We start from the raw sequence: 14879 nt of genomic DNA, 5'->3' as shown, positions 1-14879 counted from the left end.
TTCTTTGTATCCCCAGTGCCAGCATAGTGGCTGGGATAAAGAAAGTCTCCTTGGATGTCCCCTGAACGAATGGGAAAGAAACCAAGGAAACGTCTGGATAGATTACATTTTTTAAAAAGCTTTGCTCTTGGGCGCCTGGGTGGCTCAGTTGGTTAAGCAACTGCCTTCGGCTCAGGTCATGATCCTGGAGTCCTGGGATAGAGTCCCACATCGGGCTCCCTGCTCGGCAGGGAGTCTGCTTCTCCCTCTGACTCTCCCGACCCTCCCCCCTCTCATGCTCTCTCTCTCAAATAAATAAAAAAATCTTAAAAAAAAAAAAAAAAGCTTTGCTCTTCAAAGCACAAAGAAAAATTTTCCTCCCTTAAAACAGCTCCATCTGTCTTCATTGTTCTATGGAGAGCCTCTTGTACACTTGGGAGTCTGATTCAAAACTTCCAGCAAGATGTCTGATCCTTCATGAAGGTGGTGTACCAACTGATAGAGGAAGTCTGGGTAGCTTAGGGCACCTCCCCTTTTCTTTCCTGGGAGGTATCAGTCTAGAGGGCTTCTCTGGAACCCTTGAAATTGTCAGTAAACAGTAGCTCACACCTCATCTCCTTGACTAGAAGAGGGATCTTTCTGTGGCACCTGTGGAATTTATCAGGGCCTGTCCATTTCTCTTGGGTTGGAAAGACTTGTCAGCACCCAGTCTTTGTAGGTATGGTCAGATGTGGTTGGTGGATGAAGCTGCCAAAGAGTCATCCCCAGCATTACCACACTCAGGTGTCAGGACAAGTTCGCTCTTCAGCTACACCCATTGGCTTCTCGAAGCCCGTCCCTAGTCACAGGGCTCGCTAGCATCTTACTCTGAGAGGGGTCCTGCCAACTCCTCCCACTGAGGTAACCAGAACACGAGATGGGAAGATGACAGTTTTTCTTTCTCCTTATGTATTTTGGACCCATTTGGATCATTTGGACCCATATGAAGTGTCTCCAGGTGCCTCATGCAAAAGACACTTTATATTTTTTCATTAAGTTCTGTATGGTTTTTCAGCCGCATTTGTTGAGTATCTGAAGTCCTAGGTAACTGGGTTTGAATCCTGGCTATGGGACTTAGGGCTGCATGATTTGGGCCAGCCTCTGAGGGGCTCGGTGCACCAGGAAGGATTTCTAATCACTGGATGGAACTGGAAGATAAAGCAGGAATCTAAGTCAGTGAGGAACTGGGGTTCAAGGGAGGTAGCCTGGCTTCAAGGAACTAGGTGAGGAACCTAGTTTCTGGGGGGCTGCATGTTCAAGGTCAGAGCGAGGCTAGTGGCAAAAATGCCAGACTGTGAAGACAGCCATTACCCTGGGGCTCCCTGGTGGCCTTCTGAGATGAGGAGAGGTTCAACTTTGGGGCAGTCCCAAACCCAGAGGCATGTGTTACCTGGGACCTGTTATGGGGATTAGAGAAGTAGGGGGCAAGGAGCCAGACAAATTGTAATGTTTTGCCTTCCACTGTTGGTCTCTTGTGTTTGCACCCTACTTGATCTCTTTAGGCCAAGGCTGTGTTACTACTTGCTTTCTTTCCTGGCTTCCAGGTAGGCAAGGTCTAGTCCCTCCTGGCCTGTGTCTGCCTCCCTGACTAGAGGTCACAGCCATCGTCCTGCAGCTCCCTGCCTTACCACTGTGGCCAGGGTCCTTCAGGCTGCGAGCACAGTAACCCTCTGCTGTAATTATCTACCCTGGGTACTTTATTAGGGAGTTCAGAAGTGGGTGATGCATCACCATCAATAGTTCCTGCCCATTCTGCTCACCTCCACCATTCACTTCTGGCTTCTCTCTCCCCTTTCCTGTCCTGCATTGTAGAGCTCTCTGGCAGGCTTGTCTCCCTATCCTCTAGTTTTCACCAATTCTTTAATAATGAATGACTGAAGGGCGCCTGGGTGGCTCAGTTGGTTAAGCGACTGCCTTCGGCTCAGGTCATGATCCTGGAGTCCCTGGATCGAGTCCCGCATCGGGCTCCCTGCTCGGCAGGGAGTCTGCTTCTCCCTCTGACCCTCCTCCCTCTCATGCTCTCTGTCTCTCATTCTCTCTCTCTCAAATAAATAAAATAAAATCTTTAAAAAAAAAAAATAATAATGAATGACTGAAGATAATCATACTTAACATTTATTGAGCTCTACTATGTGCCGGGTATATTAGCTCATTTTTTATCTTACAAAAACCCTATTTATAGGTTCTGTGATAATCTGCCTTTTTCAGATGAGGAAGCTCAGAATGGTTAAGAAAGTTACCACCGGTTTTTAGCTTTTGGATTTTAGGTATCAGGATTAGAATCCAGGTTTGTCTGATAGCAGAGCTGATAACTTTTAGCCACATTTCAGCTTCTTTCTATCCCCAGCATTTTATCGAGATATTTCAGTGAGATATTTCTCACTTTCCTTGGCCTCTGTAGCAACACAGATATTAGTCTGACTATAGGTTCCTTCATTTCAGTAAACACTGACAGCTAAAAATCTTGTGTGTCTGTATCCCTTGCTTTGCACAAGATCATTTTCCTATCACCCCAACCTCTCTTCAGAAAAAATATATGTATTTTGGGGGAATGATTTTCTCTCTTGGCAAGTCCTCCATACTCTTTACAGATTTTTAAAGTTGCTTCAGATTAAAACGAGGTTAATACACCCTCTTTGATTAATGTCTTTATCTTTTACATGAACAAAGGCTTATGGAGGAGAAGTAATTTATACAGGGTCGTATAGTAAGTTAATAAAGTCGGGGTGAGAACCCATGTCTGACACCTGGGCTAGTATTATTCTGATATACTTAACACTCGAAATTTTACTGGTATCAGGGGAATGAATTTTCATTTATATAACATAAGCTAATATATTTTTTCATAGAAAAGAAATAGGTGGGTGTACTTACAGCTTTATCATCAGTGTATCAAAGTGGATTCCTGGATCCCATACTCATGTTTCTAAACTGTAGAAAAATTCCTCTACAGTCGGAGAGTTCAGAAGTTTTCAGTATGAAATTCCTGAATGCTCACCTCACTTTTTTCCCAGAAAATGGCACATTCACTGTCTCCTGACTCAGACCTTCTATAGTAGTGTAATTCTTCTTACCAAATTTATTCTTCAGTATTGCCGTTGAAGGACACCCACTTTTTCCCTTTGGCTTTGTAAACACTTTGTGTTATAAGGGCAGGATATTTAAAAGTTGAAGTCATTGACTTGCAAAATGAAAAATGATTTTTGAGAGCATCTTGCTGTTTGTTTATACCACGTAACTGAGAGCAGTGCTAACACTGAGGTAGCTGCTAATTTTTATGTAGTTCTTACCAAGAAATTAAAAGAATGTAATTTATCCAGCATCAGGATATGACAGAGGACTTCAAATCCCCAGAAAGCTTTTTTACCATATATCCACACACAGTTTCTTGGGATGTGGGAAGGAATTATTGCTCACATTTTTATACATGGATAAACAGAGGCAACTCTGGCATAAAATGTTACCATGTAGGGAATCTAGGTGAAGGATATGTGGGAATTTTTTTTCCAGTTTTATTGGGATATAATTGCAAAAGAACACTGTGTAAGTTCAAGGTGTACAATGTATAGATTTGTTACATTTATAAATTGCAAAATGATTCCCTCCATAGCATTAGCTACCACCTCTATCCTGTCACATAGTTAAAATTTCTTTTTTGTGGTGAGAACGTTTAAGACCTACTTTCTTAGCAACACTCAAGTATATAATATAGTAGTATTAGTTATAATCACCATCCTGTACACTAGATCCCCAGTCTTGTAAATCTTATAACTTGAAGTTTATACTCTTTGACCCAATCTCCAACTCCCCAGCCCCTGGTTACCAACACTCTAGTCTGTTATTCTGAGTTTGTCTTTTTTAGATTCCACATAGAAGTGAGATCATATATTTATCTTTCTCTGTCTGCCTATTTCACTTAGCATTATGTCTTCAGGGTCCATCCAAGTTGTTGCAAACAGCAGGATCTCCTTCCTTGTCGTGCCTGAATAATATTCCACTGTGCGTGTGTGTGTACATACCACATCTTCTTTGTCCATTCATCAGTTGGTAGACATTTAGGCTGTTTCCTTATCTTGGCTCTTGTGAGTAATGCGGCAGTGAACATGGGAGTGCAGATATATCTATGAGATCCTGATTTAAATTTCTTTGGATATATACCCAGAAGTGGGGTTGCTGGATCATATGGTAGTTCTGTTTTTAATTTTTTAAAGGAACCTCCATACTGTTTTCCATAGTGACTATACCAATTTGCATTCACACCAACAGTGCACTAGGGTTTATGTAGGAATTCTTTATACTAAGTTTGCAACATTTTTATGTAAGCCTGAAATTATGTCAAAATGAAAATAAAAATATTAATAAAGCAGAGAGTAGCAATGGTTAATAAGAGAAATAAGCAGTAAGATCTACTTTCCAGTATTTACTTATTTTTGATCTCTGAGGATACAGCAGTGTCTGTTTTTAAATCTATAAATCCCATCAGTAAAGAAACTCAGCTGAGAATGCTCCTAATGTTGAGAGGTCCCTCTCCTGTAACTCCCCAGGCGCAGTGACCCTACCGGCCGACCTCACTCTTGGCATTTAACCAAATTTGGGGAGAACCAACCAGATGCCAGCATGATGCAAATAACTCCGGGCACGATTGGCACTCCTTGGCCCCAGAGATACCATTCCAGGTAAGTGGCCCCAGCTGAGACTCGGGGCTTTTCTTCTTTCCGAGGTCTTGAGAACATTTTCTTACACTCACTTTGAGTATTAAACCTCTCTACCCACCACCTTCCTCATCCTCTTAAAACTCCGAATGTATACCAGTTATCTTCATATCCTGGGCTAGACTGGCACAAAGGGAGGCCATTTGAGTTAATTACAGGGTCTGTCCATTCTCAGACACTTCTCAATTACACATGGTAACACTACTAGAAAAATTGACGAGCTTCTTCCCTCACGGCTTACTGTCCTTCTTAGCCAAATATGTATCTGCTTTTTACTGAATGATCTTATTCTTGTATTTGAACTCCCCACTCGTTTTTATCCTTCTGTTAGGCCAGTTATCCAACTTAGCTCCAACCCAGAAAGTTAACACACTTACGGCTGCTCAGGGTACACATTGTCTCATGTGATACAACATGCTTTCATCTGCACCTGTAAAACACACACAGTAGTCTTAACCCCATTTTACAGAACAGGAAGTTGAAGCTTGCAGAGACTAATTTGTCCAAGGTCAAACAACTGATCAGGACCTGAGTCCAGACTCAAATCCAAGCCAGGGGTCAGAGCCATGGCCTATAACTAACTACTAGTTCTACTTGCTCTCTTTCTCTAGTCATTGTATCAGTCAAGGTTCAGTCAGAAAAAGGCAAGGCCACTGCAGTGTCATGGGAGAAGGGATGGACTATAGTAATCAGACCTGACACAGTTGAGAGGGAAGCGAAACTTGACCACCAGACATATTAAAGTACTCAGTCAGGACTCCCCTACATTTACTATGGATTCAGAATCCATGCAAATTAGAATCCATCTTCTGATGCCAGGGAGTTTGACCCTGTTGCTTCAGGCTTTTTGAAAGTGCTTATATAAGGGTAATGGCAGGGATGGGAGGGTAAAGAGGATATGGGTCCTACATGCAAACGAGATGCAGGTGCTGATGGGGCAGGTGGGGGGAGGGGCAAGACTTCTGGAAGGATTACTTAACTAACAGATGGTGGCTCCACATTTGGCAAGGCCAGGACTCGGAACCCTTAACTCATGTCCAGTCAAATCAAGGGCCAATTCCTAGACTCCTCACTGATGGACGTGGCTCCCGGCACATCAGGGTAGGCTTCAGGCCACAGAAAAGAATTTCCTGGTGACCCTCCTTGTTAGACACTCCTCTCCCTTGCCCGTGTCCCTCCCACTAACCCTGAAAGAATTTATTCTTGCCATCTGGGCTCAGAACAGGCCCCCCCAGCCGGGCGCCACCTGCACCCAGGCACAGCACTTTCGCTCTCTGGGCCTTTGGAAGGTAAGATGTGGAGGGCCCTGCAGTGCGAAGGAAAGAAAGCATAGTGGGAAGGCACTTGGGCTTAAATCCCAACTTCACTGCTTACTAGATGAGCTTGAGCAAGTCATTTAACCTCTTTGATCTTGTTTTTCTTGTCTGTAAGATGAAATTAATAATATGTATCCCACTGGATCATAGTGAGGATTAAGCAAAACATGTAAAACATTCAGTGCAGTTCCTGGAACGTAATAAGCACTCAATAATTACAACAATTACAATAATTAGGCTGAAGACTTATCAGAGGCACAGTGAAACCTGATAATAAATTTCAAGGTTAATAGCATAAACCGGCACGCACATAAAATGCAATTGTGTATTAGCAGAGTGCTCCTCAACAGTGGGGCCCTGTGCAGCCTCCCAACGCCTCACCTCCCCAGGAGGCCCTGAACCTGCTCATACTGTAACCTAAAACACATGGGCAGAAGGTAAGACTGCTGCAGTCGGTGCTCAGAAGAGCTGCCTCCAGGCACTAAGAGAGTTGGCCACTGGAGAACTGTGCAGCTGGTGCTAGAAGTGTAGCGCTCTGAAGGCTGCGTGTCCGCACCTCCCGTGTCCTCCGCCCCGTCCCAACCTCCTCAGGGAGTCAGGCAGGTGGATCCATCACTGCGCTTCTAATGCAAGCTTCAGGACAGATGCCGCCGAGCGTTGCACAAAGGACCACGTAGGGTACGAGGACAAAGGCAAGCTCACGTTCCCCACAGCACTACAAACCTGAGGATTCTCTTCTTCGCCAGCACAGGTCACGCTGTGGTCTGTTAGGTCCACGCCTCAGGCTTGCAGCGCTGACAGATGCCTCACCCCAACTCCGTGTTCTCTCAGAGGGCCTGACGTGGGTGGCTGTCGGTGGAGACGCGCTCCAGGCACCTTTCCAAGGAGCACAGTAACGTCCAGTGGTCTGGTGCGCCAAACCAGCCGTTTGGCATCCCTCTGACAGCCTTCCTTTGGTTCTAGAAGCCCAATCTCAGTCCTGAGTTTATGGATCTGTTTCTCATATAGAAGCTGGCGCATCAGGGAGCTTAGGGGAGAGGGAAGCACAGGACAAGTGATTTTAAGTGCCTGCAAGCTGGTTTAGATCTGGATTTCAGCAGCTTCCTGTCAGACCTGGCTCACGGTCTTTTTTGCTGTCCTGCAGAACTCTCACACAACGGTCCTCAGTATTAAAGTATACTTCAGAAGAGATCTGGAAAAGTCATGTAATCTAGCCCCTCAGCGGAGGCTGAAATAACAGTATCAAAATGCTGAGGAACCAGTACTACCTCTCAGGTGATTTCTGGTTACTAGGGGTATAATAATGAACAAGACCGAAAAAGCGCCCACCTTATAATATTTGTTGACCAAGGTCTGTTCCATGGATTAATCATCCATTAGATGCTCCTTGGAAAAAAGTTCCTAGGATCAAATTAATTTAGAAGACACTGTTTAGTATAGTTTCCTTTTAGAACATCACATGAACAATAGTTTATTAAAGACTCAGAAGTCTTATAGCAAATAGAATTAATTTACTTAGCTCGGCATTTTCCAAACATTTCATCATCTAAGGAATCCACATTCTATGAGTGCACTTTAGAAAATGTTTTCATACACTTGTTTTGTGCTCTTTGCTGTGTGTTTTAAGTATTTAGAAAATACATGTAAACACACAAAAGAGTAATATAAGAATTATAAGTAATATTATAAGACTACGTGGATTGACCACAAAAGTAACATTTTGTCATATTTGCTTCAGATCTTAAGCATTACAGACACCGTTGAAGTCTCTCTCATATAATGAAAGGGATATAAGGTAATGTCAAGTAGTGGTAAGTATTATGAAGGAAATAAGCAGAGTAACAAGTGGTAAGGATGGGGGAGATGCTCTTTAGATGCTCTTGCGTTCAGGAAGTCTTCTCCCAAGCAGAGACTTGAATCAGGTGGAGAGCATACCATGTGGTGGGAACAGTGGGTACAAAGGCCCTAAGACACTGGAAGAGCTTTTGTGGGTTTGAATTACAGGAAGGAGCCCATTACACTGCAGTGCAGTGAGCAAGAGGGGACCAGTAGAAAAGGAGGTTGGGAGCTAGCCAGACCACGATAAGAAGCTTGACACACTTACTTGACAGTAAGGCTGTCTCTGTATGGGCTGGAACGGTTTCAGGGAATGAAGACCTCATCCCAAGTTCTTCTTCCCCACCATTAAAAGTGCGATCCTGGAAGCAAGAACGGCAAAGATAATCAGAATGACGACTTCCAGAAAGTGGTGGAAGAACTCCGTAGAGGGTGATGTCAGTGCACTCGATGGCACAGCATGCCACTTGGGCCTGTTCCCCACTCAGCTTGGGAGTGGAGATTTCCAAGGGATAGTCCTCCCTGAGTAGCCCAGAGCATGTCACCATCCTCACATGGTACATTCCACCTGAGGTTTGGTGGGTTAAGTTTCCTTTAGCCACAGGATGGAACCCATTGTACCCTTGCTCTGCCTAAAGATATTTACACCAGCGATTTTGTATTTCTAGACATCTACATTTTGAGATGTTAGTAATGACACTTCTTGCCCTTCAATCGTGAGAGTTTCAGTTATTCCGTCTCTTCGCTTTGACTTTTTGTGTGTCCCTAAGTAGATCTGAATTATCCTTTCAGTGAAAGACTGCTAAAATTCCCAGCAGTTGGGGATTAAGTGGTGCCTACCACCTGCATGGAATTGGTGAGCAAAAGGGCCATGATGGGGTATATGGCTCCTATTTCCACTCGAAGCATTAGCTCTGTATCTCCTGTTAGAAGAGATGAAGGGAAGCGTAAGTGGGTCATAGGAGATTATCCTCAACTGAGCTGTCATGTACGTTAACACAGTCTTCATTTGAAGGGGAACTGGGAAGGGGGGGAGGGGGAAAATCTGGCAGTGACATATGCCACACCGTTGAGTGCCAGGACTGGTATCTCTAGTCTGGCTGGCTCAAGAGCTGTTCCTTCTTTTCTCCCTTGAATTTGGAGCCTCCCCCTTCGGGAGGGACAGGTATATTCAGTAAACGGACTCTGTCTAAAAAAGAAAAATTACATCCTTGAGGTGAACTGCTGAAAATGTAGTCTTCCTTGAATTCCAGTGCCAGTTTTGAATCAGAATATGGTCCTTCCGGTCTCTTGCCATAGACCCTGGATTTAGGCCAGCCATAAAACATTATCCTATGCTTAGTCAGGAAGACACTGTATTTACTTCAATGAGATCCAGAAATATAATCATAGCCCCATGAATTTTAATAGTGCTTAAACACCTATTCATTTAAAAGTACAAAAGCTTTGCAAAAAGTTTTAGTGTTTACCCTTCTGTAGAGAATGGTGAGTCACAAACATTTGAACAGTTTCGAGACTGTTTGATTTTTGAACCACTTACTCCTTTCTGTATGCCCTCACTCCCCCCAACATGCTGGGTGAAGTATATTTTAACATTTGTAACTAAAGCTAATTAGAAGTAATTTTGTTTTGAGGCAACTCTCTGGGGGATGCCATGTCAGGATTGAGAATCATTCCCCTTCCCCGAGCAGGCTCTGAAAAATCACCTGGAGGACTATGTAAAGGAGAAGGTCTTACCTTTCTAAGTGTTTGAAGGAGGCTTTGCTCGGGCTTTGGGAAGCCATCCACAGGTGATGGACTCCTGTAATTAAGACTTCTTTTAACGCTTCCCTCTCCTGTCAGCTTTTTCTGACTTTGCCATTTCTCTGAATTTCTCTCATTCAGCTTTGTGTTTAGCTTTCTCACTACAATCAAACTGTCTCTAGTAGTTGAGATTCCAGGAAGATTGCCAGGGTATAGCCCTTCAATTCCATAAAAAGGAAAGATTAACTAAAAACACACGTGCACACAGTCTCCCTCACCCGGTGCACGTGCCTGGTCTCTTACTAAGCTCTTCCCCTTCTTCCCACAAAGAGCCCTAAGAGACACAAAACTGCAGTCTCTCTCACTCCTCCTCTCTTCTTTCCTCCCCCATCGCTCATTTCTTGGCACACACAGAATGTCACTTGCAGCAAGTCACATCAACGTGTTGCCTCTACCCAGAGGCTGCGCGGCTTCCTCCGCGCCCCCCGTTCCGCCCCTTGCAAGCCCGGGTGATTAATTAGAGGCGCACAGGTTACAGTGTTGGGCAATTACTCCTCGTGACAACACACAAGGAGGCTGAGCAAGGCCCAAATTGGCCCTTTTCACCCACCCTTCCAAAAACCACACATCTTGCACAAGAGTACATTTATAAGCTGGGCCCTGTGCCTGTGAGCCTCCCAAACGCTATTGTCTCCCTTTCTTCTAGCTCCTCTACCAGTGACCTCTCCAGCTTTGACCATGCTTATCTGAGGCGAAGCCCTGACCGCTGCAGTTCCCAGGGGAGCATGGAGAGCCTGGAGCCCAGTGGGGGATACCCACCCTGCCATCTTCTTTCCCCTGCCAAGTCCACTGGCAGCATTGACCAGCTCAGCCACCTCCATAACAAGAGAGACTCGGCATACAGCTCCTTCTCCACCAGTTCTAGCATCCTAGAGTATCCACCCCCTGGCATCTCTAGCCGGGAGCGGTCAGGCTCCATGGACACCACTAATGCTCGGGGTGGCCTCCTAGAAGGGATGAGGCAGGCTGACATTCGCTATGTCAAGACAGTCTATGATCCCCGGAGGGGAGTCTCGGCCGAGTATGAGGTGAACTCTTCAGCCCTCCTTCTCCAAGGGAGGGAGGCCCGAGCGTCAGCAGATGTTCAGGGCTATGATAAATGGCATAATGTTCCTCGGGGCAAGGGAGCGCCACCCCCATCCTGGAGCCCGCAGTGCCCCAGTGCCTTGGAGGCCACTCCCAACCTGCCTCCTAAAGTGGGCGCACCCCTGCCCCCAGCTCGGAGCGACAGTTACACAGCCTTTCGGCAGCGAGAACGACCCAGCTCGTGGTCTAGCCTCGATCAGAAGCGGTTCTGTCGGCCTCAGGCAAACCCGGCAGGCTCCCTGAAATCTCCCTTCATAGAGGAACAGCTGCATACTGTGCTAGAGAAAAGTCCAGAGAACAGCCCCCCAGCGAAGCCCAAGCATAGTTATCCCCAGAAGGCCCAACCTGGCCAACCTCTGCTGCCAACTGGCATCTACCCGGTCCCTTCTCTGGAGCCACACTTTGCCCAGGTGCCTCAGCCTTCTGTGAGTAGTAACGGCACGCTCTACCCAGCACTGGCCAAGGAGAGTGGGTATACAGCTCCTCATGGAGCTTGTGACAAGATGGCTACCTTTGACGAGAATGGGAACCAAAATGAATCTAGCAGGCCTGGGTTTGCCTTCTACCAGCCTCTAGAACATGATTCAGTGTCCCCAGGAGAGAGGAAACCTGAAACTTCAGCCAGATGTGTCCCCTACAAAGTCCATTTCCCTTCAGTACCTGAAAATGAGGAGGATACCTCCCTGGAGAGACAGCTCACACCTCTCCGAGGCAACAGCCCACATCCCAATGAGAGAAGGAGCACCCACAGCAACAAACCATATTCTAGTTACCACAGCCTCAGATCCCCTCAGGCCTGGCAAGTGGGTGAAGACAAGAGGTCCTCCAGGCCCTCAGAGCCTTGGGAGGGTGATTTACATGAAGACCACAATGCCAACCTGCAGCAGAGGCTGGAGAGGGAAAGCCTAGGCCAGAGCCTGTCGAACAACTTTGGCAGGACCAAGCCAGGCTTTTCCTCTCTCCAAAACATTCCTGAGAGTCTAAGAGGGCAAAGCAGATTGGAGCTAGGAGGAGGAGCCCAGGAGGGCTACCTGGAGGGCTGGTCTACCTCTGTAGTCAACAGCAAGGTAGAAGACTCTGGAAGGAAAGCTGTTCCTGACCACAGGAGCCAGCTGGACAGGCCAGTCTCCTATCCAAGGCCTGAGGCAAGAACCAGTGCCTTGGCCTCTTTCCCCAGTTCAGACCCAAGGTATGAGGAGCCTCCCTCCCCACCCCACCAGCAGACATCCAGTCTGGGCAGGAGGCGGCTCAGCTCCAGCAGCACCTCCGCTCTGCAGGGCTTTCAGTATGGGAACCCCCACTGCTCCGTGCTGGAGAAGGTTTCCAAGATCGAGCAGCGAGAGCAAGGGAGCCAGAGACCCCCAAGTGTGAGCAGCTCTACTTACAGCCACAACTACAGGCCCAACAGGACGCTTGCGACTTCTAATACTTTTGGGAATGACTTTGAGGAGACAAAAGCCAATGTCCGTTTTTCTGAACCCACTGAACCCATAGGCAATGGGGAGCAGCACTTCAAAAACGAGGAGCCAAAGCTGGAAGAGGTTTCCTGGCAGCCATATGGTCAGCAGTTGAGGCGGGGTGCCGATGTCGGCCGTGGCCCCCAACTTCACGGCAGTGAGCCCCCGAGGCGGGACCCTCACCTGCTCCGCAGCCAGAGCACCTTTCAGCTCTTCGGCGAGGCGGAGAAGGAGCCCGTGTGGCTGGACGAGAGGCCCGGCACGCCCGAGTCGCCGGTGCTGGACGCCCCCTTCAGCCGTGCCTACCGGAACAGCATCAAGGACGCGCAGTCCCGTGTTCTGGGGGCCACCTCCTTTCGGCGCCGGGACCTCGAGCTGGGGACACCCGCAACTTCGAGACCCTGGCGCCCGCGGCCCGCCTCGGCGCACGTGGGGCTGCGGAGCCCAGAGGCAGCGGCATCCGCCTCCCCACACACCCCTCGTGAGCGGCACAGTGTGACCCCGACCGAGGGCGACCCTGCCCGACCCGCGCCCCCTGCCGCCCGAAGGGGGCCGCGCCGCCGCCTGACCCCCGAGCAGAAGAAGCGCTCCTACTCAGAGCCTGAGAAGATGAACGAGGTGGGGATCTCGGAGGAGGCCGAGCCGGCGCCCTCGAGCCCGCAGAGGAAGGGGCTGCGTTTCCCCGAGAGCACGGTGGCGGACCGGCGCCGCATCTTCGAGCGCGACGGCAAGGCCTGCTCCACGCTCAGCCTGTCGGGCCCGGAGCTCAAGCAGTTCCAGCAGAGCGCTCTGGCCGACTACATTCAGCGCAAGACCGGCAAGCGGCCTTCCTCCGCCGCCAGCTGCGGCCTCCAGGAGCCCGGGCTGCTACGGGAGCGCGCCCAGAGCACCTACCTGCAGCCTGGCCCCGCGGCGCCCGAAGGCCCCAGCCTCGCCTCGGCCTCCAGCCTCTGCTCCCTGCGGGAAGCCAGTCTGCAGCCCCGCAGGGAGGCCGTCCTCCTGCCGGCCGCAGCAGTGGGGGGCGCGGGGGAGTCCCCGCGGACCCCCAGAGATCGCAGCAGCTCCTTCGCTGGAGGCCGCCTCCTAGGGGAACGGCGACGTGGGGACCAAGCCCCAAGGGAGCAGCTCGGTGGAGCTAGTAACTATGGACCAATGAGCACCCAGAGGGTGGACAGGACCCCTGGGGAGCCCTCCGCGTGGGGAGCCGCGGCCAAGAGGGCTGGGAAGTCCATGTCTGCAGAGGACCTGCTGGAGCGCTCCGATGTCCTGGCGGTCCCTGTCCATGTGAGATCACGGTCCTCGCCCACTGCAGACAAGACGTGTCAGGTAAGTGCAACCAGAGGGTCTTAGAATGGGGCCCTTCGGCCCCAGAACTTTTGTGAGGCTCCCCTATCCCCCTGCTTCTCCCCACTCTAATTTTACTGTTATATGCAAAAGGGTAGCATTTGTTTTCATGGAGTGATTTCTTTCTCCATGCCATGATACCCTTACAGAGATACAGATATGTAGATACATAGAGTTGTATAGATATCTGTGTGTGTGTGTGTGTCTGTGTGTACCCTTCATTTTAGGAAGTTACCCACCTCTCAGGGCAAGAATGCATGGTTAGGAAAAGTTAGGGATTATCTTTTTTGCTGGTTTGGTTTTTTTATATTCATGGAATAGAGACTGTCTCAGTATTTTAAAGATTTTAGCTCTGCACCCTCTGTTTCTGACTTTTACATTTACAAAACAAGAATTATTAACTCTCATAAGTTATTGGCTATCAAACTCCTGGCCCTCAGCTAAGTATGCTTTACATTTGTTATCTCATTAAGCCTCAATCCTCCTGTGTAGGGTATTGCCCACATCAAACCTATCTGAATTCTTGGAGTGCACCACTTTGGTGAGATAGGAGAATCAGACTTTCCAATTCTCACATAAAAGGATTTTCTAATAAAGATTTCAAACTATTCAAAGATTATGAAGTGCTTTACACTGAAGATTTCAGCATAGCTAAGCAATAGAACCTGAGCACTAACTCCCAGGAGTCTACTAATTGCCCTAATTCTTAGTCACTCCTTGCTGCGAGTGCACTGCAGATCAAAGGCCTACCTCATGGTTCCCTTCCCACCTCAGAAGATACTAGGAATTCACATCTAGGTCAGCACAGGGGAGAACACTCCTCCACTGTCCCTTCTCGCATTCTGTTTTCCCCAGCAGAGAAGTCAGTCGTTTAGCAAGACTTTGTAGAGCATGTGTTGTATGAAAAGCACTGTACTACGAGGTTGAAGGAAATACAGAAAGACGTAAGGCTCATGCCTTTCTGGGGTTCACAGCTGAGCAAGGAATATGATGAACTTCTATATAAATGACACACAGGACTAGCGAATGCTTTGGGAGCAATGATAAATAATATGCTATGGAGGGGAGAGTGATTAATTCTAACTGAGGAGATCTAAGGGCTTCTCTTGAAGGAGATGGTATTTGAACCAGGCTGTGAAGGATGGGTAAGATGTTAACAAAGGATTGGGGTTGGTAGAAACAGCTGCAAAGAAAGAAAAATTCAGACATTACTGCCTGAGAAGTTTTTTGCTGCACTGCTTCTGAAACAAAATACTGTACCCATCTAGATATTTTGTTTCAAAACACCCAGAAATACTTTCTCTCCA

The 14879-nt window shown here is 47.8% G+C and overlaps 1 protein-coding gene across 1 annotated transcript in view; it reads left to right on the top strand.

The window, feature by feature from the left end:
* The window catches only part of SHROOM3 (shroom family member 3), a 299140-nt gene that overhangs the window by 254028 nt on the left and 30233 nt on the right, over positions 1-14879 (top strand). The window contains exons 4-5 of the mRNA XM_044912927.1: positions 4563-4694; positions 10332-13554. Of these exons, the coding sequence (XP_044768862.1) occupies positions 4563-4694; positions 10332-13554 (3355 nt within the window). The remainder of the gene's footprint in view (positions 1-4562; positions 4695-10331; positions 13555-14879) is intronic.

The sequence above is a fragment of the Neomonachus schauinslandi genome, chromosome 2, assembly GCF_002201575.2.
Source record: "Neomonachus schauinslandi chromosome 2, ASM220157v2, whole genome shotgun sequence".
In the NCBI taxonomy this organism is placed as follows: Eukaryota; Metazoa; Chordata; class Mammalia; order Carnivora; family Phocidae; genus Neomonachus; species Neomonachus schauinslandi.
Note: the sequence above shows the minus strand (reverse complement) of the source record. Positions and strands in the feature narration are given on the sequence as shown.